At 61.2% G+C, this 27,993-nt stretch overlaps 1 protein-coding gene and 1 long non-coding RNA gene across 4 annotated transcripts; one reads left to right on the plus strand and one right to left on the minus strand.

The window, feature by feature from the left end:
- Positions 1–440: 440 nt before the first annotated feature.
- On the plus strand, positions 441–5,174 carry LOC142090447 (uncharacterized). The gene is made up of 2 exons (XR_012676545.1): positions 441–930; positions 1,013–5,174. It is a non-coding gene; the product is annotated as an uncharacterized LOC142090447 (long non-coding RNA).
- CUEDC1 (CUE domain containing 1) lies at positions 4,916–27,985 on the minus strand. 3 transcript variants are annotated; one of them, XM_075168338.1, is made up of 12 exons: positions 27,889–27,985; positions 25,670–26,696; positions 13,479–13,957; positions 12,832–12,959; positions 11,812–11,938; positions 10,063–10,228; positions 9,081–9,164; positions 7,956–8,045; positions 6,808–6,901; positions 6,541–6,599; positions 5,817–5,884; positions 4,916–5,557 (listed from the first exon to the last, which is right to left on the minus strand). In XM_075168338.1, the coding sequence occupies exons 3-11, from the start codon at positions 13,767–13,769 to the stop codon at positions 5,820–5,822; spliced, it is 1,104 nt and encodes a 367-aa protein (XP_075024439.1). In that variant the 5' UTR covers positions 13,770–13,957; positions 25,670–26,696; positions 27,889–27,985; the 3' UTR covers positions 4,916–5,557; positions 5,817–5,819. The 3 variants fall into 3 exon arrangements, with proteins under 3 accessions (XP_075024439.1, XP_075024440.1, XP_075024441.1); XM_075168339.1 differs by lacking the exon at positions 25,670–26,696 and having other exon boundaries at positions 27,889–27,958; XM_075168340.1 differs by lacking the exon at positions 27,889–27,985 and having other exon boundaries at positions 5,786–5,884; positions 25,670–25,774.
- Between the last annotated feature and the right edge of the window lie 8 nt (positions 27,986–27,993).

Here is a 27,993-nt window from a genome sequence, read left to right on the forward strand (position 1 = left end):
CTGGGCAGGCCCCAGTCTTTTCAGCTCTTTGAAGAAGCCCTGGCTCCCCTGCACGCTTGCGACAGCTTGCTTGGCCGCCGCAGGAAGGCACCATCCAGGGTTTCTCCAGCATTTCGGTGCTTTTGACATTTAAGGCAAGAATGCCTTGACTTTTTCCAGCATCTTCTTTCACAGGGAAGGTTTCCAAGCCACACGTGAAGCTGGGGAGCTCTAATCCCGCCAGCAACCGAAAGCTGCTCCCGGACAGCTGGCGCAGGGCAGGCAGACTCCAGCCCCGTCCCTTGCGGGTGCACGGCCCCATCCCCACAAGCGAGGGGGATGCTCCGCGTGCCCCCCGGCCCTGCCGCTGCTGCCCAGGGCTGCTCCATGAAGCTCCATGCCCCGCAGCCTCTGCGGCTCCCTGCCGCCGGGAAATAACCCCCCTGCCACGAGTCGCGGGCTGCCCACGGCAAGGGGAGGTGGAGGCTTGGAGCGATCCCCGTGTTCACAGCCCCTCTGGTGAGACACGGCCTTGCTAAGGCTGCCCGGGGGTATTTCTCACGGACAGCAGAGCCTGGAGAGGCCAAAAGTCCTACTCTTCCCCAAAATGAAGGGCTTGAGAATGAGGTTTTGGGTGCTGGCTGGGGACACAGGGGGTCAGCTCCTGTAAGTGGGGCTTGACAGGCACCTGCCCTTCCCTAGCAGAGACCCTCCCTCACTTTGGGGTCCATGTGCTGCTTTTTGAGCCTCCAAGGATTTCTCACCAAAAGTTTTCCTCCTCCAGCCTGTGCAGGGAACATGAAAGGGAGGGGAAGCCAAGGCCAGCGCTGAGCAGGCAGTTCCCTACGGGAGTGGTGCTGGGACCAGCCCCTTCAGGAGCAATTCCACCAACGCCATCCAGCTCCGCGCTCTCCAACTTCGCAGACCCGGCGATCCCGCCAGCTCGGCACGGTGCGGAAACGTGCAGGGCTGGAGACGAATAACACGTATTTCAGAAATAATTCATTATAATAACATATTTCCATTCTGCCAGGAGACAACGCGAAGGAGCCAGACTGCCTGCGTGACAGACGCAGAGGAGTTGCTGTGCGATAGCTAATGAAACAGTTTAAAGAAAACTCACACGCCCCGTCCCCGAGAGGCTTGTTATTTTCAGAATGAAGCGGATAAGCTGCAGCATTTTTCCTTTTCTGCTCTTTCCTGAAATGCAGGTCACCACACACGTAGCTGGCCACGGGCGCGCTGGGAGCTTCCACAGGGAAGGAAGGAGCTTCCGCGGGCACAGCCCCCCCGGCCAGCGTGGGTCGGTGGTTCTGCTCCCCAACACGCTCGGTGCCAGGACGGCTTCCCCGCTGCAGAGCCCACCCTCGCAGCCTCTGACCCCACTGAAGTCCTTCGTGTTGGACCCCGTCCGAAAACCCCGGCGCCCTCCGTGCTGCAGGGTGACGTTGCTTTGCCTGCCGAGGCGAAGCGGGGAGGAACGGGGATGGGGCGTCCCCAAAGCATCCTTGCCTGTGCCAGGGCTTTCGTCGCGTCCTGGGCTCTCGGTGCCACTCACTCGCCGTGAGCTCCCGGTGCTCTTCTCGCACTCTCCCACAACAGGGAGCGGAGGGGACCTGCTCCTGAACCAGACATCCCGCCGGGTGGAAGCAGGAGTTGCTCCTGCATGGAGTCAGGAGCTCACCAGCGATGGGTCTCCCACGGTGCTTGCCTTCTCGAGAAAATCATTGGATGCAAATTCTGCACCGACACGAGCAGGGAGGCAAGGAGCCAGGGTGGCTTTTGGGCATCTGCAGCCATGAGGGGTACGGCGAGAGCTGGGCTACAGCTGGCATTTCCCTCCCCGCCCTGATTTCTTTCTTTTTCCCCCTGTAAAGAAATGGGAGCAAAAAACCAAAATACACTCAAGTGTTAAAGTACAACAGGATTTTATTATATGAACTACTATTAAACATCTTTAAGAAAAAAATCACTTATGGAAATAAATTCTAAAATAGCAACACTCACAAACGTCACAGGGTTTTTTGTTTTGTTTTGTTCTTTTTAAACCATTTTGTATAGAAGTGATACAAACGTCACTGAGAATTGTACATTTTTATGTAAGAAATGCATTTTGGCTTCCAAGCCGGTTTTAGTGGCCTTTCTACTCATTAGACCTGATTTTTTTTTAGAGGACATAAAAACAATCACTCTTCATCCTCCATTAAAACGATGCTTTGTGCCTCCAAGATATTTTGAAATGGCTACTGAGTGACATCACTCAGAGAGGCTTTGCCCAGCCTGGGATATTTAAGGGCAAGTTGTTAGGCTGTGTTAGGACAGACATCCCCCAGCCCCGCGAAGCGTACGCTGCCAGCCCGCTGCCAGCCCTGGGTGCTCGCGGGTGCGGTGCCCACTTTCGGCGCGGGACCCTTCATGGTTAGCGCGTGTTGCCGGACCCGCCCAACAGAAAACCTTTGCTGGCAGGGTAGGCAGAGCCAGCGAGGCCGGGGGGTTCGCACCCACTGCGTGCAGCCAGTGACACCCGTCCCCTCCCCACGGCCCCCGCGCTCCCGCTGGCAGTCCCCAAGCTGCCCTTCCTCTCCCCGTTTCCTCACAGGACTGCAGCCCTGCTCCCCCGCAGGCAGCCCTGCACGGGCTCCGTCGGGTCCCGGGCGGCATCGCAGGGAGCAGAGGATGCCGGACGCCTCGGGGATGTGCTCAGCCAGGCCAGCCCGAAGCAGCCTGCTGCCTCGGGGCTCCTCTCCACCAGCAAACTACGGCTGGGTTAGAAAGACGACTTGGAGGCAACGTGTCAACTAATGTGCAGGCTGAGCAGACAGGGAAGAGGAGGAACAGCGGCATTTACCACTACGCCACTTGCTGCTGTTAAAGCCAGCGGTTCCAGCAGGACTGACCTGTGACGTGATGCGAAACACGGCTTGCCCAGCGCTAGACTGCCAAAGAGAGCTCAACGCGGTCCTCCGCAGCCACGGCACAACGCAGCCCATCCTCCAGCAAGGACGAGGAGCCCAGCAAACCCTCCAAGGGCTCGGCAGCTGCAAGCGCCTGGGCACAAGTGCTTCGCTGCCTCTCCTCCCCGCGCGCCAGACCAGCCCCCCAGTAACAACCTCCTCGGCTGGGAGCAGCAGTTTCCTTCCTGCAAGAGCCTGAGCTCCTGCCCGACTGCCTGTCAGTGCTTCCTGCATTCATGGAAACTTTGCTGAAAGTTAAGCCCTCAGTAGCTAAGAGGCGCTGGAACATTGACAAGCTGATCCGGTTCCAAGCTTGATTTTCTTCCAAATATGCAGAGCTGCTTTGGACTGGGTGGGAGTAACGGCAGCCTCCTAGGGACGCCAGCGCCAGCAGAGGGTAGGAAAGGAGTCCCTCCTCTCCCTCCACCAGTCTCAGGCTGGGAATAGAAGTCCCACCCAGGGACTAAAGGACCTTCTGCTCCCAGCGGCAAAGCCCCAGCTGCACTTAGCCCCTTGCGCCCACAGACACGCTTGCACCCCGAGCCAGGCGGGGACACACGCTCCTCCAGACACCCATCTTACCCGGCACGGTGCAGAGCCGCCCGCTGCAAAGCTGCTGTGCCCCTCCAGCACCTCCCTCCAGCCGACAGCCGGGCACGCGGCAGGGAGCAGGGTGGGCTCGGAGCCTGCACGCGTCGAGGCAAGGCCAGCGTGGCTTGGGACGGCTCTAACCTGTCGGCCGGGCTGCCACGACTCACGGCATGCTCCTCTCTCCTTCCTTCAAAGGAAAAGGAGCAGACGCCAAAGCAGGGATCGGCTCGGGATGGGTCTGCTGCTGCTTTGATCGTAGGAACCCAAAGCTCGCTGGCGTCCCGGGGTGCCTCCAGCCCAGTGCAAAGAGCCTGCCCTCGCCCTCAGCACCCCGGGCTTTGGCCGAGCCCCGGTGCTGCCGGGAGCACTTTGTGATGACGGGGACCCTGCAGCCCCAGGCCCCTCGACGCAGCCCCGGTCTTGGCCAGGGACCAGGGAGGGGGCGAAGCGCGCGGGTCCCCAGCGATCCCCGCCGCGGCTGCGGGGGTGACGGCAGCGGCACTCGACAGGTGCACCGGCTGCGCCGCTCGCGGGGAAAGAAATCTTGGCGTCCACTTCAAAGGCATGCGGGCTCGGGGCGGGTTTGAAAAGGAGCCTGTCGGGAGCCAGCGCCTGCAATGTGGGCTTTTGTTACCAAACCCCGCGGAGAGGCAGGGAAAACAGTTGCGTGTGTGTTTGATGGCTGGGGTTTCTGCGTCTGCCGCCTTCGCAGCTCCAATCTTGCAACATTTGTGCTGGTTCGCAGGAGCCAGAAAGTGAAACAGGCACGTCTATAGCCACCCCCTGCATTTAGCAGTAAACAGATTATGCCGATAAAGGAGAAGAAAATGTGCTGGCAGGAGCGATTTCTGACTTTACGCTCATCACTCATTACTTACACAGGGAAGGAATTTGTTTACGTAATTATTTTTAGCCTGACAGCATCTCCGAAAGCTGCAGTGATTCAAGCGCTGCCTGCCAGCCCCCCTAGCCCTCCACCGTGCTCCCCGCTGACACAAGCCCCCGGGGCGGGCGTGAAGAAGGGTGCTCTGCTCCTGCCACCAGGCCAGCCCCAGCCCCGCACCAAACCCGGCAGCGCTCGCAAGCCCTTGTGCAAACTCTCTGTGCCGAAAACGCCTCCGCCGGCCTCAGCTGCAAGCCCCCAGCTCGGGCTTTGCCTCTTACCTACGGCGGGGGGCATCCCCGGCGCCGCTGAGCGCCCTGCCCGGCAGCCGGGACCACCAGCGGCACGCCGCACCCGGCGGGACATGTCCTGCTTCGGCAGCGACGGTTAAACTGATGCGAAATCCAGCCCTTGGTGCTGCCCCGCCGTCCTGCCCCGCGGCGGCACCGCGGCCCGGCCGGGAGGTGAGCCGCACCGCGGCCCAGAAAGCGTCCGGACTTCAAGGCAGTTTTAGCAATGCCGAAGGCAAAGGTTTAATTCAAAGTGAAACGCCTAGGAAAAGAAGGCCTTTCCTTTTATAAACAATTTACATTATTTGACTATTACCTGATCTGAATCTCTGCTCATTACTCCTAGCAATAGTAGACAACAGCTGTTAGGTTCTCTTTCTCACGTGGGTTTTTTTTTCCTGTGTGCGCAGAGTAAAGTTACATCAGATCGCTACAGAGATATGTTCAGGAGTGCTCCGGCCAAGCAGATCCCACATGTGAATGCATCCTCGTTAGTACAGCTGATTTTCATTCCTCCTGCGACGCCGCTCGGACCGAGAGAGCAGGCGGGACGCTGCTCCTCCCAAGTCTGAGCTCCACTGGCTCCTCCACAGCAGCTCACATCAGCTGCCAGCTTTTTTTGCCCTTTTTTTTTTTTTTCCTTTTTGGCTGATTTGCTAGATAGGAGAAGTTGTTTTCAAACCGCTGGTAAGAAAACATTGTGCCTCACTTCAATACTTGTACTTCAGAGGAGTACAACAGCAGAGGGGGAACAGCCAAAACACTGGGTTATTTGTTGGGTGGTTTTTTTCCTTTTTCAGCCATCTTCTTATGAAGCCTTGTGCACGTTCTGTGCCAGCAACAAACCCCAGTGCTGGGACCTGGAGCGGGGGAGAAGGGGCGGGAGGAGAATGGCACATGCTCAGCCTCAGTCGCGCCACGGCCAGCACCGGCACCGGCCCGTTGTGGCACCCAGGGCCGTTACCAGCTGCAGCACCCACAGCCACCAGCGGGGCTTGTCCCCACCCGGACACACTCTGGACCTGACCCAGAGCTCCCGGCTCCCTCCTCCAGCCAGGACGGATGGAGAGGGCCGTTTGCACGCTCACCGGGAAGCGTACGTCCCCAGGTGCCTCTCACCGTTTACTGCCCTTCCTTCGGCGTCTCCTCCTCCCGGAGCTGCTGCCTCCGTGCTTGGAAGTCTTCATCTGAAAGGCAGAGGCAGGCGGGGGCTGTCGGGGGCTGCAGCCACTTCCACGCCAGGACACCGGCCACCGTGCCACGGTCCCAGCCCCAGCGAGGTGCCCCAGCGGGGAGGCAGCCCAGCCCTTGCCCCAGGGCAGGGATTTCCTCGCCCAGACAGACAATTTCCAGGGACTGGGATGTGGGGACTCTGCCAGAACATGCCTGAGAACACTGGAAGGAGGTTTTGGCTCACGGAGGCATTTCTGCTACGTGGTGGCACCTGAGCCAGCCCCAGGGTGGTCCGGGCTGGCACAAAACCCACTGCCAGGACTCACCTCTGTGCAAATCTGGCTGATGACAGATTTGCCAGGACTGTGCCCTGACCCCACGCTACACACCCTGCAGGGCTGCGCATCCCAGCTGCAAGCCCCCGAGGCTCCCCAAAAGAGAAGATCCCGTCCCCAGTCACCCCAGCAAGCACATGCTCACAGGAGAGCTGCGTGGGACCAGGGGCGAGCCCACTTCATGGGTGGCCATGCCCCAGCACGGACCTGATGGGAGCCATCCCCAAGCAGGGCGATGGCGTGGGGCAGGACGGGGCCGGACACCACGGGACCTCAGCTAGCCGTGCTGAGCACAGCACGCGCGGCACGGCACGGCACGGCACGGTGTTTCTTACCGCATGAATGTCCTTCGACATCGTCGAGAAGATTTGCCGTGGAAGCCGCTGTCCCCAGCCTGCGCTCTCCGCTAAGAAAAACCGGTCGTGAGGCCAGGACGCGGCCGCAGCACGACAATTGCCCTTCCCAGCCCACGGCCCAGCCGCGAGAGGCAGCCGGGAGGCTCCGGCCAGACCACGGCCTTGGGGAGTCCCCAGGAGCACCTGAGCCAGGCTGCTCCGACAGCCCACCCGCCCCCCGCAGCTCCCCAGCCCCTTTTAGGATACACCTGGTGCTTCAACAAGTGTTTTCTTTTTGATTTTCTCATCTTCGTCTTCTCGGAGAAGGCTCTGGCGAGTTCAAACAGCTTCTTGCGCGTGGCTGGAAGGAAGCAGCCGGGTGAGGATCTCACCCCAAAACCCTTCTCAAAGCTGCCACGGGCGATGGGGAGGAGATGGCCAGGGCCAGCGGCGCGAGAGCCACCTGCGCCCCGATGCCCCACGGCAATACCCCGGCTTTGCCTGGGAACACCAGGGCTGCGCAAGGCTGCCAGGCTCGGAGAGCCGCGTCCTGCAACCGACAGGGACACGTTGGTCCCTGGCGGGGGGTGCTGACGTTTTTACCATTTCACTGGGATTTTCATGACCTTCCCTACGACTGACCCACATACCCCCAGTGTCTCAGCTGGCTGCAGCCTGACTCAAGCTGCCCAAAGACCTCGGTCTATTTTGTGACGGGAGAAGCGGGCTGTGACTTGCTAAGAGGAAAGGATTGGAAAAGGGAGAGTTACAGCAAACGCTCTGCTTGCTTTTCCAGGATTCACACAAATCCTGCTCAGAAATTCCTCTATTCCCCAACACCACCTGCATCCTCGCCTCACGCCACAACACACACGTGCACCAGGGACAGACGGACAGTGCAGAACTGGGGCATCAAGACCCAGGTCTCCGTCTCCTGTCGGTCTTGCTGACACCCAGCCCCGGCGTGCGGCACAGGAGCTCCCCGTCGCTGGTGAGGGCCAGCAGACCACCAGCCCAGGACTGTAAAATGCAGATGGAAACTCACCCCCAAAGCACCGCTGCTGGGGCTGAGCCCTGTCTGAGCACAAGGTGCCACCGCAGCATGCAACGGCCTGTGCCTTGCTCGCCAACGTGCCAGCCCTCTGTGTGACTCGCGGGGTAGCGGGGACACGTGTGCCAAGAGAGGTGACAAGAAACCCCCGTGCACACACGCTAGCAGACGTGCGTGTGCCGGCTGACGCGCACGCACAGGCACACGCACGCAGAGCGGACACGCTGCGTGAGTGGGGAGCGCCGCAGCTCTTGGGCGAGCGCCCGGCAATGCTGCCGGCTCTTCCCCTGCCCGCCCCGCTCCCACCTCCCCTCCAGCCCTCCAGGCGTCCCGCTGCCAACACGGAGCCTGCAAACCGACTCACATTTTCCCATGTGTTTCAATTTGTCTCTGAATAAGGCATCGTCAGACACGGCACCGCCGGCCTCGCTGGTTACAGAGGGGGCTACGTCACCTGGAAGGCAAACATCTGGTCACCGGGAGTGCGTGCGCGGCGAGGGGAGGCTTGAGACAAATAATTTCCATGACCCAATTCCAGCGCCAGCGAAACGCAGCCCTGCCACAAGCGGAGCTGAGCAAGAGCAGACAGGACGAGGGCACTGGCACGCCGGGGCTGGCCCTGGACGAGGACCCTCTGCAGGTATAACCCCCGAGACCGTGGGTGCAGAGACGTCGGCTTGCAGAACACCCGCACTCCGCAGGGCTGCTCACCTTGAGCTGCTTGCGAATGGACGTGGGGCGAGCGCGGCTCAGTCCCACCACCAGCAGCGCTGCAGAGCGGGAGGCCTCCCTCTGTGCTGCTCCAGGCACAGCAGCCCCAAATTACCCCGGGCACTAATTGCACTCTGGGTATTAAATCGTGCCCATGCTCAGTACCCGGGATGGCAGGGCCACCGGATCAGGAGCAGAAGTTCAGGCATCCCAGCGACTCGGTCAGGTGAACCGGAGACCCCAACAGCCATGTCCTTGTGCCCCCTCCCCTCGGCCCATGCCCCTTCCCCAGGTCTGGGTGCCCCCGAAGCGCCGTGTGCCCAGCCGGAGCTCCGCCACGCCGCCCAGCCACTGCGTCTCGCCCGCCCCCGCACGGGGACATCGACAGACACCGGCTCTAATTCTGAAGCCGGGCAGCTGCTCCGCTCCCCGAGGTTAATCAGGATTACCCGGGAACAGTCATTATGCCTCCCAGGCACAATCCTCCGCTCAGGCCAAGACAAGGGAGGGCTTTGTCTCCCCTGGGAACTGGATCCCAGCTCCCACCCGCAGGGATGGACGGAGGCAGGATGCAGGAGCACCTCCACGTGGGGAGGGCAGGGAGGGCAGAGCACCCACCCCCATCACCCACCAGCTCCTCTCCCGCGCTGGGGGGGCAGCAGGGAGGGATCAGCCAGTTTCCTGCCCCTGCAGCCACCTCGGAGGCAGCGGCAGTGGCAGAGGGCTGGGAAGACAGGAGCTGCTGAGAGGCGATGCTCGTGTGCACCTTGAAAGTTACCTGATATTACGGAGGAGAAACCAAAGTCGTTGCTGACAGCAACACTGGTCGACTTGGATTTTTTTGACTCATATTTCAATCGATCTGAAAAACAAAAAGCCCGGCGCCCCGCTCGATCAGACCCGCGAGGCAGCGCATGCGGCTCTGCTCCCCTCTCCCCTCACGGCCCCCACGGCTGCGGAGGAACAGGCTGATGGCAAGGGAGGGAGCTCGGGCTTCGCTTCAGCACAGCGACCACAAGCACTTCGGGAGCCCGCGACAGCAGGCGGGAGGGCTCCTCTCACCGCAGCAGAGGAACTGCCCGCCTGCCGCAAGCACGTGGCGAGCACACCGGTGGTTTTCCAGCCACGGGGGGCTGGGGGCGAGCCCTGCGGTGAAGGTGCTGCCAGGACCCTGCAAACCAGCGAGACCTCCGAGGGAGACGGCCCCTTGGCTGGGGGGCTCGGAGCCGGCGGCAGCACGAGGGAGGGGAAGGGCAGCTCTTTGCTCAGAGGCAGCAAAGCCACGACACCCTCGAGCCCTCCCTGCGGAGCAGGCGAGCAGCCGGCTGCCGGCTCACTGGGAAGGAGCATGGTGACAGGGAAGGAGCAATCGTGGCAAAACTGCTCTCCTCTTCAGGCCCCGCCAGCACCTGGGAAGGGCACACAGCCGGGGAGGGCGCACCGGCCGGGCTGGGCTCGGAGGGCATTTCCGAGGCCCCTTGCTATGGATTTTGCTGGGCTTTGGCAGAGACGCCGCAGAGAGGCGGGCAGGGGGAGGAGAGCCTCGTGGCAGGCGGCCGAGCACCAGGAGCAGGAGCCCGGGGAGCAGCCCGCTGCCCGGTGTCAGCGGGTCGGGCCACCAGCCACGCCGCATCCTGCGCTGGCTCTGCTTTGGCACCAGCCACGATGCCTCGGGCAGGGCAATGCTGCCAGCAGCCAGTGTCATGGGGGGGGCACACACCCAAAAAGCGGAGGCAGAGGTTTCTGAGGGCGCTTCTCACCTCTCTCCAGGGCGAGGAGGAAATCCCGGTTCCTCTGGAGCTCCTTCATGAACTCTTCGTTCTGCAGGAAGAGCGCGATCCGCTCGTCCTCCAGGTACTGCTTCCACCGCCGCTCCTGCTCCAGGGAGCCCTGGCCCCGCGGGGCAAGCCGGCAGCCGTGGGAGCCCTGGCAGGAGGCAAACGCGGCAGAGGTCGGTCGGTGGTCTCGGTGCCTGCGTGTGCAGGAGGCTCCCCGCAGCAGCGCCTCAGGCTGAGCTTGGCCTTTTGCTCCTGTATGCCGCTGCACCCCCAGCCCTGACAGCCATCGACTGCTGCTCCCCAGCGGCGTCCCTCCCTCCTACGCCCAGCGCCCAACGGCGCAGGGCACCGTTCCCCCCGGCCGGGCTGCGCGCGGGACGGCGCTGCTGCGAAGGGGACCAAGGGGGACAGGGCACCACCGCCTCTGCCCGGCGGGAAGGGGGACGGGGCGGAGGCAGGAGGGGACGGACATCACTCGTGGGAACGGGACCTCGGTCTGGGGTCAGCGTGGCACGGGGAGGAACCGGTGCCTCCGGAAGAGCTCCCTTGCAGAGCGGAGACTTGCAAAGATTTTTAACTTTAAACCATGGGGTTGACCCAAGACAGAACCTGGTGTGGAGGCAAGGGAGAAGGGTCTCAGCCAGCGTCGCTGCTTGTACTTCCCCCTCTCTAAAAGGCAGAGACTGCAATTTCCCGCTGACAAACGTCCCTGCACGAGGCACCTCACGCTCTCCCGCGGTTCCCAGTGCAGTTGCATCTGGGGAGCAGCAGAGCCGCAATCTACAGCCGCAACCTCATCCTTGCCTACAGTATTTATCTGATTTGTAGCTGCTCTCAGAGAGCCATAAAAAGCAAAAGCACACAATTACCGGGGAAAGAAAAGGCCGCTGCTCCTCTCCTCCCTCCGAGCCCAAATGAATTGGCATGTTCCTATTCCCAGAAAGGTAATATAGCCCGCGAAGCTCAACTTGCAGGGCAATCATTTATGAAAACGTGGCAGGCTGCCTTTGGAGCCAAAAAGGGAGGGAGGAGCCGATGCATGGGGAAGGCAGGGTGCCCCCGTGCCAGGGGGGAGCTGGCATTTTTGCAGGCTGGCTGCTGTGTTAGCAAAGGGGCCAAGGGACGCCCCGGGGATGCGGCGTGCCTGGAGCCGAGCTGGGTGCCCAGCGCGGTCTGTGCTGGGGCTGCTGTTCCCCATGGGGTGCTGCCTGCTGCCTGCCCCGCTGTGGGCAGAAAGGCACCCGCACCCCAAGCCTTGTGGCTCCGAAACCTCCATGAAGCACATGGGCGCTCTGATTTCCCAGGGTCAAATCCTCTGGTTTGCACTAGATTTTCCACCCAAGTTCCGCTGCACCAGCCCCCGAGCGCCCTGGCAGTGCCGCTCTCCCCAAGAGCGTTTGCTGGTCCTGCTGCTCCTCACCAGGGTAGCAGGTAAGATTTGCAAGTAATTTAAAATATTAGGTGCTTATGCAAGTGGCATTTCTGGCACTAACCGCTGGGCTAATAGCAGGAAAAACATCAAAGCCTCGCTGGAAGATTCCCCTTTCACACCTTGCTCAATTCAGTCTCGCCTTGAACAACAAGATGTGCTCCAAGACTTTCGGTTTAGTCCGCACCTCTGATGCTTTCAGAGCGCTGACGCTGCAAGCTCAGGGTGGCCGAGGACGGGTTTGGTGCTCCATGCCACAGCGTGGAGCCGCGGCGTGGGCTGGAAGGGGCGGCAAGCCTCACCTGTGTGCCGGCGGTCTGCTGGGGCAGGATGCGGAGGAAGTCCTCGGGGAGGTTGCCCAGGAGCGGCGGGTTCCAGTTCCTGTAGCGCCCGGGCGCCGGGGTGCTGCCGGGTCCCGGCACATCCGTCCTGCGAGGCAAGCACAGACAGCACCTTTGGTGAGGGAGAAACCCACCGACGTCCGCCGCAGCAGCGGGGCACAGGGCCCGGCACGGCAGCCCCCTGCCCAGCTCCACGGGCGGTCCTGGGAGCCAAGAAACCACAGCACCCTTCCCAAACCCACGGCGTTAGCGTTAGCTCTGAGAGTGAAAGGCTTTCCTAGCGAGTTTGAAATCCTTGGGAGCTGCTTTTCAAGCCTTGCCCTGCAACTGCGCAGGCTGGATTTCCCTTCTCCTCCCCGTTTTGCTCAGACTCCCAGAAAACGGCCCTGTGGAACCCCTAGCACTGCAGGACTTTGCTTACGAAGCTGATGAACGTCTCTCGCCTGCACAGCCGGCAGCGCCTTTGTCCGAGGGGGCTGGCACAGAGGCGGCCAGGGCACCACACTCATTTTCCCGCAAGTCCTGAGCCTACGGCCGAGGTGGTGTTGCCGGGGGGGAGCCCGCACCCCGCAGGGCCAGAGAGCCCGGGGCTCAGCGAGCCGGCGGCAGCAAGCCAAACTGACCCGAGGTCTCTGGTGCCGAGGGCCACGATGCGCGGGGCCCCGGCCGCCCAGCACCTGGTGTTTTCGAGCAGAGGCGAGCGCTCCCTGCCTCCGGTATCTGATTTTTGCCATTCCGCTGCTGGAGCAGCTTTCCGCGCCCTTCAGCTGTTCACTTTTTAGGGCCTCGCAGGGATTTTTTAGCCAGCTGTGAGCTTCATTCATCTCCCTTGGCTTCGTCTCACCCAGCCCTAACGAACTGACGCCAGATGCCCTTGCCGGGGCCAGCTAACGCGCAGCAAGATCCCCCAGGCGCGGGCGCAGGGTGCATTGCCGGCCACCACGAGCAGAAGGCGCAGTGCAGCCGCGGCGTGGGGCTCACCTGGGCGGCGGGGTGGGCGGCGCGCGGGGGTAGCGGCTGCCAAACCCCTGGCTCTCGTAGGCGGGAGGGGAATAGACGGGAGGGGGCTCCTCATCCGAGCTGTCCGGCTCCAGGGTCCGCTCCAAGATCTGCGGGGCGAGAGGTCGGGGTGAGGGCGAGCCACGGAAACGCTCCCTGCGAGGCCAGGCCCCCGCACGTGGCAGCAAAGCGGGGCCAGGACCGGCCGAACGCCGCTGCGGAGGCAGCCGGGCAAGCTCCCAGCACCAGGGGGCTTTTGGCGGGGTTTGGAGGTGCTGCTCTCCAGGGAGGAGGCACCGCATTTCGGGTGGGCGGGTGAGCCTGTCCCTGGGTGCACACAGCCCTTGGGGGCCCTCCGACAGCAGCAGAAGGGTCTCTGTTGGGTTTTGGGGTGGGAGGGAGGGAGGAGAGCGCTTTGGCTTCAGCCGCAAGCACTGTCCAAGACAAACCAGCCAGGCCGCACGCTCCAGACCAGCCAAATCGGGCACTCAGATCTCTGCCCGTCAGCAGCCAAGTAGCACCGTACCCAGGCAGAAACGAGGCAGGATGAGACTGAGCTGCCCACTCCCGATGAGCCAGCCGTGGCGGCCACCCATAGCCATGTGCCGGGGACCACCGGCGGGGCTTACCTCGGGGGGGATGCTGTCCTCCGAGTCCGAGCTGTCGTCGCAGCCGCTGCTGTCCAGGTTCATCTGCAGGAGCTGGTCGATGGTGGCGTCCACGGCGCCGTTGTTGGCCCTCAAGACGCACTCAATGATGTCGTAGTCCATGTTGGGGAACATGGTCTTGAAGTCCTCCATGGCCTGGTTGAACTCCAGCCGGCGGACCTGCCTGGCGGGGCGGCTGTTGTTGAGCTCCTGGGCGGAGGAGCCGCCGCGCGAGCTGCCGTTGCTGCTGCTCCGACGGAAGAGGCTCGTCATGGCGGGGCGGCTGGCACGGGGGCACGGCGGCTGCGGTCCCGGCCGCGGCGAGGCAGGCGCCCGCCGCCGCTCGTCACGGGGCGCTGCCCCGGCAGCCGGCGGGGAGCATGGGCGGGCGGCGGGGGTCCCGCTCCCCGCGGCCGGCGGCACCGCGCGTCAGCCCCCGGCACGCTGCAGCATCCTCCCACCTGCGGAGGGGAGAGGGGAGAAAGTCACCCGCGGGACAGAGCACCCAGAGGTACCACGAGATCCCCGTCTCAGCGGGGGACATTCGATTTAATTCGACCCATCCAACTGCATCCGCGTGGGACCAGCCCGTCCCCGCAGCGGGGCCGGCACGCTGGAGCACGGATGTGCCGTGCCAGGTGCTGTACAAACAAAATGCAAGGTAAGAAAAAATGGCATTACTTCCACCGCAGAGGGCTCCCCAGATTTAACATTTCCAGGTTTGACATGTATTTATAAACACAGTAAAATCTCTCTTTAAAATAAAAAATGGAGTCAGCTCAGAGAGTTTCAGAGCAGGGGGCTAAAATACTCTGCAGCACGGCAAATCGACCCTTGGGAAAGCCACCAAATCCAAGATTAACATTCACTTTAAAACCATAAACAGATTATAGAGCTACTGCTTCTCATTTGGAAAGGCAGGGCCAAATTCAGTTCTGGATTAACTCCGCTCTTGAAACAGAATTACCTCAGGAATACTTTTGATCCATAATATCATTTTCAAAGGCTTTTTCCTGAGCGGCAGGCAGAGGGTTCAAGATAACTGTCCCTAAAATGGTATTTAATTCAGAAGAACGTGCCAAGCACATTTCTTAGCAAAACAGGGTATAAGCAGATTCAAAGCCATTAAGCGGAGCAGTCACCTCTGAAGGTCACCCGGGCTCTCCCCTGCCCATAGCGAGGCCGTGCACGACAGCCACGTCCCCAGCGCTCGCCCGGCCTCGGCCGCCGCGCCGGCTTGCAGCCCTGAGCTGCTCCAAGGGGCCTCCAGAGGCTGCCGAGAGCGAAACCCACTTGCAAAACCTGGGAAACTTGGCACGAACTCTAGAAGCAGGTTTATCCTGGCAATGCTGGTTAACCCCCGGTTTTGTCCCCAGGGACAGCCCTGCTCAGCACCCAGAGGAATCGCTGACACTCCGGAGGACAGGGGGGCGATTCCTGCTCCGCCGGCACACTCCGCTCTCCCTCCCTGGCTTTTTTGTAATCCTGGATGCATTTGCATTCAGATGCACTGAGCGTGCCGCTGAGCCCTGCGAGCGAGCCCGAACAGCAGCCCCTGCAAACACCGGCACCGGCGCCTGGCCGGACCCTGCATGGGGGCTCAAGGCAGCAGCCCCCAGGCTGAACACGGTGCCATGGGGCCCTCCAGCCGATGGTCCCAAGGGACACGGCGTGCCCTCTCCGTGCGGGAAAGGCAGCTGGAGACCCCAGGCACGCACCGACGGCCCCGCAGGGATCCCACCTCCCCCGTGGCATTCGCTCGCCCCGCGGGACAGGACCCACGGAAAAGCCTCAGGAGGTTCACTGCCAGGCTCGAGGGGCCATTTCCAAACAGCACCGGGAGCCCCCAGCTCGCTCCCGGCTCGCTAACAAAATGCATTTAACAGATCACTCAGCCAAGAAACGTCTCCATCCCCACTCCCTGTCCCCAGGATCTGCTCCTGCTTGCCAGGAGCCAGGCGCGGAGCAGCGTTGTGTGAGTGGAGCAGGAACAATTCTGACAGCCCTGCCCAGCTCTATTCACCGAGGACAAATAAATCTGCTGGAGTCAATTAATAAAATACTGCTGCTTGGTTCCTCCTCTGCTATCATGACTCATTCATAGCAAAAAGCCGGCATTGTTCGCACCTCTGGTATTATGCTTTAATTGCAATACTGCATGGCTGGTTTAGTCACATATTAAATGGAGTTATTACACATTCACAGGGTACACACGCTCCATAAAAGATTTGGCTACTCCAAGAGGATGGGGAAAGAGCCTGGACATCAAGGGGGAAACAGGTTACAGAGGATACACTGCAAACACACACTATCAAATATGAAGATGAGAGCTTCTGCAGAGAACCATTAGCTCAGCAATGCCCTGCTAGCCCATAAACCTCAAATAGTAAAATCAGCCCCCAAAATCAGGAAACGGGCTTGGAAATTCCCAGATCTATTTAAAAATCCTAAGATCTATAAAGTAATAAGAAGAGCCTGTGGTTGGAGGTCTTTGTCTCCCAGCGTTTGACCTTTGAGTGTATATTTAAGGTCTCCTCTGTAACCACGAAGGCTGGGAAATCCCATTTACCAGAGCCAAAGCCCCCAGCCCCCCAGGCAAACGCCTCTGTTCTGGGGAAGGCGTTAGTCAACGCAACACGAGAGTCTGGGAAATCATTGAAAGTCATTGAAATCGCAGCCCACGCTGGATAGCGTGACTGAGCGCAGCAACGCGCCGAGTAACTGAAAGCTTCTGGTCAGAAGATGAACTAAATTAGGGATGGGGACAAGATATTTATACGCCAAAAAGGCTCTGCTGCACATCTGGCTTCAAACAACCCCGAGGGATGGCGGCTTCCCAGCCCCCGAAATACGGCTGGAGGCTGTGGGGCTGGCAGGAGGCTGCCGCAAAGGGCGCATTCGGCAAAACCGAGGTGCAGCCGGTGCCCTTGGCACAGACCAGGGCCACTCCGCGTGCCCCTCGGGCAAACACCACTGCGGGCAGAGCTGATGGCGGGGAAGCACTGCACATGCAGGCTTTTAAACCCATTTTTTAAAGTCTTGCTGCTAATCCAGAGCAATGCAAACCACTACACTGGCATGAGTTAAAATCCAGAGAAAAGCAAGTCATGACATTGGCAGGAGTTAATTTAAGAGATAAACTAGTAGTTGTATTTGCAGGATCCTCCCCAATTCCTGCTTGTCCACATCGGCACCCTCAGGTGAGCAGTGGGGAGGGCAGCGGGACCCCCAGCTGCCAGCGTGGGGCAGGGGCGCGGCACGTTTCTGGTCCTCATTTCTGTGATGTCAGTGAGGGGCTGGGAAGACGCCAGGAAAAGCAAAATCCTTCGGATTTCCCAAAAAGGAAAGAAGAAAGCGGGTGTCCGACTGCCAGCTCAGGCGCGAGCAGGGGCTCGCTCAGGGCACGGTGGGGTGCGGGCTGGGCTTCTCTTTGCCTCGTGCCCCCCGTTTGCAGAATTAGGCTGTGATGACTCGTTTAGCTGTTGCCTGATCAACTTTCTTCCTACCTTAAAATAGTTCTTGCTCTGCTGTCATGCAAAAAGGGCCCTGAATGCTGCTACTCGTTCATCCAAACGCGGGCACGGGCATAATCCTTTGCCCTTCTGTTGCGCCCATCACAGGAGGAGCTTAAAGGCTCTGCCAGCGCTGGGTGCACATGTCCCCAGGTCACAAGGAGCAGCGCGGCGGCAGCAGGGACCCTGGTGGGGCCGGCACTGCCCCCGCGCCCCCCACCAGCCCCGGCAGCCTGGGGTAAAACCTCCCGTCCCGGCAGGGTCGGCAGCTGCACGGGCAGTGCCCGGTCCTGGCTCGCCCCGGGGACATGGCGGCCGCTCCCGGCCGAGCCGCCCCTGCAGCCAGCGGCAGTGGCTGTCCTGGTGCTGACCTGCGCCGCAGAGAAAGCGCCAGGTGACGTCCCAAGGCCAGGCGCAGAGCCAGCTGCTGTAGCACCAGACCCGCGGGAAAGGCTGCCACGTTGTCACTTCCACACCAGCTTCCAGCCGAGCGGCTCCGCGCTCCGGGGTGGGGGTTAGCACGGAAAACGCCCACGCGGGTTTTGCCATCGCTGCCTAGCCAGGACAGCGCAGGATGCTCTCCCGCACACGTCCACGGTTGCTTTCTCACGGCACGCTGCGCTGAGGCACTGGCACACCTTTGGGTCCAGCTCCTGCGCTAGCTCACCACTTAAAAAACAAAATAGGACCAAACAAAAGCTGACCTTCGGGGAGGAGGCTCACCCCTGCGAGCCCATGGGTGCACCTTGCCTTTTCTCCCGCCCGAGCCGCTAACGACTTGCACAATTCAGATCCGCCCTCATCTGAACCGGAGCCAAGAACAAGACCATGGAGAAACCCTTAATTACGCTCATCAGGGAGCAGATACGGCACGCACAGCCTGGGGAGCACGTCCTCCCGTGCTGGCTGGACCCCGCCTCTACAAAGCTGGTCCTCACCCAGCCCGGGGAGCGGGGCACTCGATACCTCGCAGGAACGGACTTTTCACACCAGGGCCCACCGTGGTCCCCCGATGGTCCGAGACGCTGCTCCGGCCGGGAGCCAGCGCGGTGCAAGGCCCGGAGGAGGCTGCCTGCAGCTCGGCCATCAGGCATCCGGGAACGGTGCAGACGAGCAGCTGGATAATCCCGGGGGTTGGTCGAACTGGTAATGTCATGCTGGAAACAACAGTTGCTCAGCTCTGCGAGGAACGCAGCCCGAACGGAGGAGCAAACAGCTGTAAAAGCGCTGGGACTGATCGCTCGCAGCCCTCGCAGCTCAGGGAAGAGCCTTGGCACCAAGTGCAAATGCGAATATTCCCTTCCCCAGTGTCTGCTGCAGCTCAGACAACAGATGGGATTGCTCAAACACCGCTAAACCAGCCCAGCCCTTTTTCCCCTGCTATTGCCACGCTGCGTTCGTAGATCATCCCTGCAAACGTGCCGGAGCCATGACCCCCTGTTTGCAACCAGGACGGGGGTGACACCATCGAGTGCTTGTCCCCCCCAGCCCAGCGCTCCCCCGAGGGCACCCATCGCTCGGCGGCGGCTGCAAGCCCAGGCCTGTAATGACTGGGCTGGGGGATGCGGAGCAGAAGTGCAGAAGGCATTTCCAGGCACGGGATGATCTCGAGACAAGGGCTGCCAGCGCCCCCGCTTCTGGAGGGAAGGCTCTCCGAGGAAGTCTCAAAACTAGGGACGTTAAAGCAGGAATAACGGCTTTGGCCAGAGCAGATTTGCCGAGCTCTGCCTGCAGCCAGGCCCCTGCAAAGGGACTGCTCGGTACAGGAACGAGAAGTCCGGGAACGTGACTGCTCGGCGGCTGCAGGTGTGACTGTAATAGGATTGAAATTGGGATGAAAAGTAAATGATCAGGAACAAAAATTACAGTAGTGTCTACCAGCAAACTGAAAGGCAAAGCACACGCCAAGGATGTGCAGGATGGGGCCTCATCAGCCTCTCCAAAATCCCCTCCGTCACCTTTCTGTCCGCCCCAGGGGACGCGCATGCACAGCTCCGGGGCTGCAGCCTGGGAAAACTGCTTGCGAGCAAATCCTTTTTCACGGAACCAAATAAGCACCTTAGGATCCCCTTTAATACTTGTTCTACCACATATTAAAATGGCTGGGTTTAAGCCCTTTTCAAAGTAAAAAGCAATCAGGGAGGAGAGCAGAAGTAAGCCCTGTTGGAGAACCTGCGCAGCACGTATCTCTGCAAAACGAAATTCCCCTCTTGGCTCCGGCAGTAGCGTTCAACGGCAGAGGAGCAGCCGAGAGGGGACCAGGGAGAGCCACGGAGCGATTCTGGTCCCGATCCGGGCATCGTCAGCGTTACGGCTCAAGCACTCTCACCTGACGCTTCTACTGGGGAGCCCGTGGCCAGGCCTGCGCTCTGAACTGCGATAACCACGTTTAAGAGAAGCGGCAGCTGCTGCTGCCTCGGGGCACCCATTGCTCGCCCCGCACGGCCGGCCATGCCATCCTCCCGGACAGATTTATGAGGGCCCTTTGTGAGCCGACCAGATGTCGGCCCTCCACAGCACCCAGCCGGCTCATAAACCAACGACACCCAGCTAAAACTTGGGGGGCCACACGCAGCCGGGACAGGAAAGCCAGGCAGGGCTCCGCCGGGGACCCCCCTCCCCGCCAGAGCAGCACCCAAAGCACCCGCCTTCCCCCTGCCAGTGCCGGGGTGCAGCAGGGTCCGCAGGGCTGCGAAGGGGGCTGCCCAGCCCCGGGGGTCCCAGCACCGCTGGCCACGCCGGGATGCCCCCAGCCCTCTCTGCCAAGCCAGGGCAGAGCCACCCCCCTGACCTTCGGCTTTGCGCCGCGCTAATCCCCAGCTTTCACACATTTGCCATGCCAGAACTGCAGCCCCCCCGCCCCAAACTAAGCCTATATTAATGAGGTAGCACTAGATCTTAATCAAAAAGTCGCCTGCCTTGAGAGGCTGCCTTGCACTGGTTTCACTGAAGGTAATTTGATCTTGGTAGGACGACATTCCTAAAATAGTTGAGGGAATTCAAACATGAAATAAGGTTTCCAGGAAAGGATTAAAAAAAAAATAGGTCAAGCAAGTGTGAGCAATTAAAGTAACCCAGCATCCCTTTGTATGGTTTAACTGCATCTCTGTTCAGCTCTATCTTGTATCAACATGTAATAAATTAGACGCAAGAAGTTACCTAAAGCAGAGAGGCCGATATAAGATTATTCCACAAGGTGGCTGAACATCGGTGACCTTTCCTCCTCCGGCTTTCACCGCTGACATCAAAACACACGTCCCAGCTGAAAAATCAGCTTAGAGCTTGTTTGAAACGGCTGCGAGGAGCCAGCGCTGCCCGGTGCGAAGGCACACGCGACAGCAAGGTCCGGGTGCCAGCGCTGCCTCCATCCCGTGGGAAAGCCACGCGCCCATCACCGAACTCCCTGCCTCAGTTTACCCATCCATCCCAAGCCTCGCAGGAGGGAAGCCCAGGCACCCCCCTGCCCGCTCGCATCCCCCCCGGGGCTGGCCGCAGCCGTCATGCAAAGCCCTCGCGCCATATGTCACACAAACCCTTCTTTAACTGCTTATCCCTTCTTCTCCCTTTGTGCTCCCAGCTCGGCACAAAAGCACCGGGAAGCAGCAGGGAGTGAAAGAAAATAAAAATTCCTGCGGAGACAAAGGTGTGCGGCTCTCCCTGGGGCCGGACCTCCAGCCCGAGCCACCTCCGGGCAATTTTCGGGTTAGATTTGGTCAGTGAGCAGGTAATGGGGAGCGGGCAAAAGCAAACCCAGGCTGGGGGCAGGGCCGGCCCCACTCCCCAGCTAATTAGCACAGCTGATTCACAAATGCTAATTTGCCATTTGAGGTCAAGGGTCAAAGAAATTAAAGGACAGGAGGGGAAAAACGGAGAAAGAGCCTGAGCAGAGGCAGCCCCTTCCCCTCCAGCTCTTTGCATAGCAGGAACATACTGGGAATGGACTGGGACCGTGCCCCAGCCAGTGGTGCAGAGCATCTCTGCAGGATCTGGCCCTGGGCATCCCACAAAGCCAGGCAGCCCGGCAGGGACGGGCAGGGACGGGCAGGGACAGGCAGCGCAGACCAGGGCCGATGCAGCCGACAGGCAGCACCAAGGTGCCGCTCAGCCACCAGCATGCCCGGCTGCGGCTCTCCTGCCATCAGGGTTTAAGGGCTACGTCGCTTAACATGCAAAGGAAAAAGAAAAAACCCCGTATTGATTCGCCCGAGGCTCCGTGGAGCAGCGAGACCGCACGAGTTTCTATGGAAACAAAATTAGTCGAGTAAAACTCTCACTGACGGCACGGTGAATTATTTACCAGGACAGGCCCCTGGCCACTAGGGCCTGGTAAAAAGATTTCAAGGTGATCACTGTGCGGGCTGCTGGCAACCCCTTCCCTCGGGGCACTAAACCACAGCCGAGCAGGAGGAAAGCCCCGGGGTTTCCACGCCGTGCGTGCGGTGAAACCCACCAAGGACACCGGGGCACCTGCACGGGAAGGTCCTGCACCTCCAGCACCACGTCTGCAGCTTCAGGTGTCCCCGGGGAGAGGACGAGGGCGGCACGGGGGGACGACAGGGAGATGCAGCAACGGGGAGATCGTGATGAGCAGATGGGAATAAGCTGGCGTGAAAGAGGAGAGCCGCAGGCGTCCGAAGCCGTCTCCTTCCTGTGGTTTTGCTTTTTTACAACAATTTGACCGTACCGACGAGCAGGCGTGCGAGCGCAGGGACTCTGCCAGGCTGCGCATCAGCTGGCTCCTGCCTGCCCTCCGGGAAGGCAAGCGGGTGCAGACACCCTGGCAGAGCCCCTCCGGGGAAGCCAAGGGAGCCCTGGGGTCACCCTGCAGGTATTTTGGGTGCGGAGGTAAAGCAGAAGACACCACCTCCCGGGCAGGACCCCTCGCTTCTCCCTCCCCCTCAGCCCCTTGCTACATGGGGCAGCGGTGTGTGGCATAAAGCCCGTGAAAAGGCTCCTGCCCGATGCCCATGCCAGCCACCCGGCACGGTCGCCCATCCCTCGGCATCCAGGATGAGCCCGTGCTGCCGCCGCGCCGAAGGCAGGAGCCGGCCGCAGCCCCGCTCAGCCCGCGGTGCCTCTCAGCACTGCGCTTACAAGTCGGGATCGCTGCAAGCCGAGACTGGGGGGAAGAAAGGGACTAATTAAGTTGCAAATGGAGGAGCTCTTTTTTTTTTTTTATGAGTCACTAAGCCATATGGCTGATGCAAGCTATCCCGTGAAAGCACCGAGCCGACAATTTGGACACTGCTGTACCCTCGTTGTCCTGGGACACGGCGTCACACTGTAATTGCGCCGGTCTTTTGTCCTCCCTCGCACCGGGTGACATTGCTCATCAGAGGAGAACCTGCTTGAAACGCTATACCTCGCCAGGGACAGATATTTAATTAACGCCAATACGTCAGGCCCCTCCTGCAGAAGCATTTCCAGCCAGCCTCAAGAACAGGCTTCTCCATCCCCAGCACAACGGGGCTCACGGGGAGAGAAAAGCCCTCGAAAGCCGAAGTATCGACTTTGCTCCATTCCTTCTGCTCCATCACAGCACATCACGGTTTTATACGGAAATTATATGGGATGCTAACCTGGATTTGAAGCCAGGCCAATGCTCAGATAAGCTCTCAGTCTGCTTTCAAGCTCAGCAGCAGAGTCTGCTCCCATGCCAGCACAGCCCCATTTCTCAGCGGCGAGAGAAACCCGGAGCCCCTGAGCAGCAGCTCTGCCCGCTGCCCCCTTCGCCCGCCGACCGCTTGCTGTGCCCGGCCACCAAACTAGGTCACGTTCTTCTTCAAAATCCCATCTTGCTTCTGTTTCGTTATTTTTAAGTTTGCATAATTAATTCACGCACAACCCCATCACCATCCCATCCCGGTTGCTTTGCACTGGCCTGACGGTGGCAATTGCCAGCCAGGGAGGTTCAAAGCCACAAGGATTTTATAAGCAACAGTTTAGGCTCCAGGAGCCTGGGAATCCTCCCCGAAGGCCATCTCCCATCCCCACCGCTGCCTTATGGCCCCGGCACGTGCTCCCACGCAACCCATCGCCGTCAGCCGGGGCTCCGGCCACCATTCCCCCCACGCCCGGCTCTGCAAAGGTGTGAGGGGGAGCGCTGGCAGGGTCCTGCCCGTGAGCTCTGCCCAGGCTCCCGGTCCCCCCGTCCTCCCCTCTCCCCCCACAGATGGCACCTGGAGGTGACGGCAGGGCTGTGCCCGACGGAGGAAGGTGCCAGTGCAGCCCGCAGTGCCTCCCAGTGCTCCCCAGAGCTCCCCGGCTGCTGCAAAGGTTGCACTCGTGTGCGTTGAACCGCTGCCTGGAAGTGTGGTGGCAAAGAAAAAACCCACCGTTATAATTGACTCCGTAACCGAGGCAAATATTAAAATCAGCTTTGAGTCTGAACGTCCCTGCAACCCATCCTGCAGTATGCCATGCTCCATTTTCCGGAGACGACCTGCCTATTTTCCCTCCCGCTCCAGCTCTGCTTTCCTCGCCAAGGACAGCGGCAAGGCTCCGTGGCCGGCATGCTTGCGTGCCCGGCTGCACGCACCTTCCCTGGGGAAGCGAGCGAGGGCAGGGATCGACAAGCTGTCAGGCAGAAGGAAGAAACACCACTTCCAGGAGTCAGAGCTCATTTCCCAGCAATAAAAGCAGACTGGGGCTAGAGGAAAGCACCACTAATGGGACGCACATCCCGCACCGCTTCAGCCGCCGATAGGAAAGGACCTAGGGGCTGCAGCTTGGAAAAACAAAAGCCATCAACAAATGCTTGGTTTTAAGCAGTATAGCCCTAGAATGGGTTCAGATCGGCGCATAAAGGATCTGCCCTTCCCAACACGCGTTACTGCTGTGGACAATGCCCTCCACGTGCCAGCCTCGTCTCCCCGGCTCCTAGCTACAGCTCCTCCAGCAGATGGGAAAAGAAAACGTTATTGCTTCCTTCCAGGGAGGGGAATTGCTCAGGCCAGCATCCTCCCTTACCCGCCCCACCCTCCCCTCCATCCTCTTCAGCCCCATTATCCCCGCTCCACCCACACATGCTCCTCTGGGGACCCAAGGAAGGGCCAAAGTATCCATTGCTCATAAATGCCACCTAGAAATGAAGACCTGAAGCTTTTGTGCTTCCCGAGTTCTATATGGGTGGATTTTATCTCCTTTTCCATCTATTCTTGGTGCCCTTTGGCAAGGAGGGTCCTTACCGGCGAGCCGGCAGCCTGCCTTCCCTCTGCCGGGCTCACACGCCGCAGCTGCAGAGGATGCAAGAAAGACAGTTATCTCCCCAAAACAAACCCCAGAAGATATGGGCAGAACCACCAGCGATGGGGACATGCCAGAGCCCAGCCACACACAGCCGTGGCAGGAGGGGACAGTTCCTGCATGGCAGCTAGTTTGGGTTTTAAGACACTTGTTTGTTTGTTTGTCGCTGGGCAACCAAGAGGATGGAAAAAAATATCAATGTCATATTGTCACCTATGAGTCACCACTCAGCACGGGCTGAGATGCCCCGTTCCTCCCGCCGCCGAGCACGGGGCAGCCAGGGAAGAGCCCGAGGCACCCCAAAAGCGCCTCACCCCGGCTCTTGCTGCCTGCCCAGTCCTGCCCTGACGCCTTCCCCATCCCCGCAGCTGGGGACACCATGGCCCAGGGACATCGGTGGCCCAGGGACAACTTTCCGGGCCCTCGAAGGCGGCACAGGAATTTGCATTTATATTTGCATTTCCTAATTGCGCCTGCGGGTTTCCTGGGGCAGCGGCTGGCTTTGGTTTCCATGGCAGGTTTTGTGCGGACCCCGAGAACTGAGGGAGGCACAAAGGGGCCACAATGGACCTGCCACTCACCCGCATCAAAGGCAGCCGGCGGGGCGGGGGCACCGGGGACGGGGGCACCACAGCCTGCCACCCCCGGCACCACCAGCAGCGGGGCGGACGCGGGGTCCCCCCCTGGGCAGGGGAAGAGGCTGGCTGGTGGCCGACACTGGCGGGACACTGGTGGTTTCGGCACTGCCGGAGCAGCAGTGGGGACACGACGCCGGCAGGGCTGCTCGACAGAGGAGCCGAGTCTCAACCGCCATCGCGCAGAGGTGGCAGCCACCCTGCGCCCGTCGGAAGTGGTGCAAGAGCCGGACCCAGATGTCCTCCCTGTTCTCGTTTCCCATTTCAGCCAGCTTTCCATCCAGCTGGGGTGGGTTTCTTTCCCCTTCCGACTTCCCTATTCCATTTAGGGACTCTCTTGCCGGTGAGGCTCCCTACCCCGGCTCGCCTCGCACACTGCCGTGCCCGCTCGGCTCCTGCAGTGACCCCAGGGACCAGCAGACCAGTCAAAACCGGGACCAAGGCCTGGGAAAACCTGGTCCCCGAACCATTGCTGCAAGCCCAGTGCCACCGAGCAGAGGCGAGGCTCTGGCCAACGTCCCTCCCCACCCTGGCCACGGTGACGGAGATGCCGCCGCCCCGGCCACACCACAAGAGAGGGATCCATTACCACCTCGCACACCTGCGTGTTATTACTTCAAGCATTTTTCTTATTTTGTAGTATACAATCATCATCATCATCATCAACTGCCGAAAACCTTCCCAGCTTTGACCACGAGCACCCCGCGACGCTGGCCGGCGAGTGCACCCAGAGGGTTACAGCAGCACCCCCCTCCCCGCGGGACCCACCCCGGGATTTTACCCTCACGGCCCAGACACCGTGCGCGAATGTCCCTCCGGCTCCTCTCCCGGACGCTCCCCTCCGAACGCCACCGTCCGCAGTACGCAGCATCCCCGTTATCTTTGCCCCCGCAGAGGGTGTTTGTGCAGGCAGATAAGTGCCAAGCGCTCGCTATCGCGCTGGGAAGCGCTGCTCGCTCCCCGCGCGCTCTTATCAGCCCGGGGCGGAGGGGGACCACAGCGCCCATGCCGCCGCGACGGCAAAGCCCACTCAGCCAGATCCGGTCAGGGGAAAAGGTTAGGTGTTGGTGCAAGGGTTAGACGGTTTTGTTAGGTTTTTTTGAAAGTTCTTTTTTAATAAAATGCTGAAAAAGTCAAACTTTCTTGGGAACTTTGCGGCTGTGAAGAGGATGGGCACCTTTGACCCATCTTCGAAGGAAATGCTTTTGGCAAGCAGAGGCTCCGGCAGCAGAAAGGGGCTGCGGGCACCCAGGGATTGGGGTGAAAGGCTCTGCCGGCATCAGGCACATCCTCACTGCGGCGGAGACAGGCACTGCCGGGGTGGTCGGACAGCAGGAGCGGGATGCACAATGACAGGGAGCGACGAGAAAGGCACAGCGAGCTGACGACGGGCTGGGTTCCTCTGCTGCGGGGACCGCCGAAAGCATTCCTCCGGCCCCACCACCGGCACCGGCCGATCTCCCCTCCCAGAGGTGCACGGCTCCCCTGGGGTCTCGCTGCCCCAGTGCCGGGCTCCAGCCGGGCGCTTCCATGGGAAAACCTTCGTAAAAATCACAAAAAGCTTCGCAGCGGAGCAGATGCTGCTTCAGCCTGTGTTGTTAGAGATGAAGGAGGAGGAGGAAGAAGCGAGGAGAGCCACAGCTTCCCCGGCTGCAGGGCAGCCCCGCCAGCGAAGCCCCAGTCGCAGCCTCAGGGGTCAGCCCAGGACGGCGGCTTTCCCGCGCGGATATCCTTACTGCTCCGTCCCCCACGTTTGTTGTCGGTGGTAGCAGCAGGAGGAGGTGTGAGGAGGAGGTGCGATTCCACTGCTTTTTAAAAAAATAATAAAAAGGAGCCTTTCCAACCCGTCTGACGAGACAGTGCATGAGAGAGCTGCTTGGTGACTTCCACAGGTGACTTCCACCAGCGAGGCAGCTCTCAAACCCTTCTCCATCACCATCAGCAGCAATTTCAGCACTGGCTGAGAACCCCGGGCGAGGAGCTGCCTGGCGGGATGGTGCCCTCCATCCTTACGGGGACACGTGGCTGGGCGCCTGGCCGGGGGTCCACAAATAAACCCATGCCCAGGAGCGGACCTGAGGTTCCAAATAACCCCCGAGCACCAACGCCTTGGCACGCCAGGGCCCTGCCGCGGTTCCTACGCTAAGCTGTGACCCAGGCCAGCAGAGATGACAGGGGTGTGAAGTGCATCGCGCCACGAACCAGGCGCAGAGGAAGGGGATGACGTCCTGCAGCGGGAAGCCACCAAAACCCAAACCCCGCCCGCGCACCCCGCGCTCTGGAGGGGTTACGCTCGGGGAGCAGCGATGCTCCGGGGGCAGAGGGGGACGCGGGTGCTGCCAGCAGCCCGGTCCTGCCCCACGGCTGGGGTCTGCCGTCCTGCTCCCGGGCCCACGCGGGGACGGGGACCCTTCACCCTGCGCCCCCACCCACGCCGTGGCAGTGGGCTCAGCCACACCCACACCTCCCTAAGGGCTCTCCCCACACGGGACGGCCTCTGCGGGACCCTCCCGGTGCCCGGCGGGAGCGGGGCCCCAGGCACGGCCGAGGGGCTCCGGCGGGAGGTGAGGAGCCGGGAGAAGCGGCAGGGCCTGGCCGCTGGGCTGCGGCCCCGACCGCCCGGCTCCCAGCCCGGCTCCGGAGGGGGCGGCCGGGCAGCCGCAACAGGCGCGGCCCCGCGCCGGGGACCGGGCCCGGCCGCAGCCGCCGGGCGCCCCCGGGCCGCTCTGCCCGGGCCCCAGTGAGGGCCGAACCGGCGGCACCCCCGGCCCCCGTCGGGGCTCGGGGGCGGCCGCCGGCCCCGCCGCGCCGCGCAGCCCCGGGTTCGGCCGGGCACAGCCCCGAGGCCGCTCCCCGCTCCCCGGCGGGGCCCGCGAGGCTCCGGGCCGCGGCCCGCGCAGGCCGGGAGGCGCGGCCCGCCCGGCTCGGCCCGGCCCGGCCCGGCCCGGCTCGGCCCAGCCCGGCCCGGCGCACAAAGAGCCCCGTCCCGCCCCCCCTTACCGGCGGTCGGCGCCGCGCTGCGGGGGCGGCGGCGGCGGCGGCAGGCACCAGTCACGCCGGGAACCATGGAAAGGAGCCGGGACGGGAGACGTACGTGGCGGGCGG

Source organism: Calonectris borealis, chromosome 19 (genome assembly GCF_964195595.1).
Source record: "Calonectris borealis chromosome 19, bCalBor7.hap1.2, whole genome shotgun sequence".
In the NCBI taxonomy this organism is placed as follows: domain Eukaryota; kingdom Metazoa; phylum Chordata; class Aves; order Procellariiformes; family Procellariidae; genus Calonectris; species Calonectris borealis.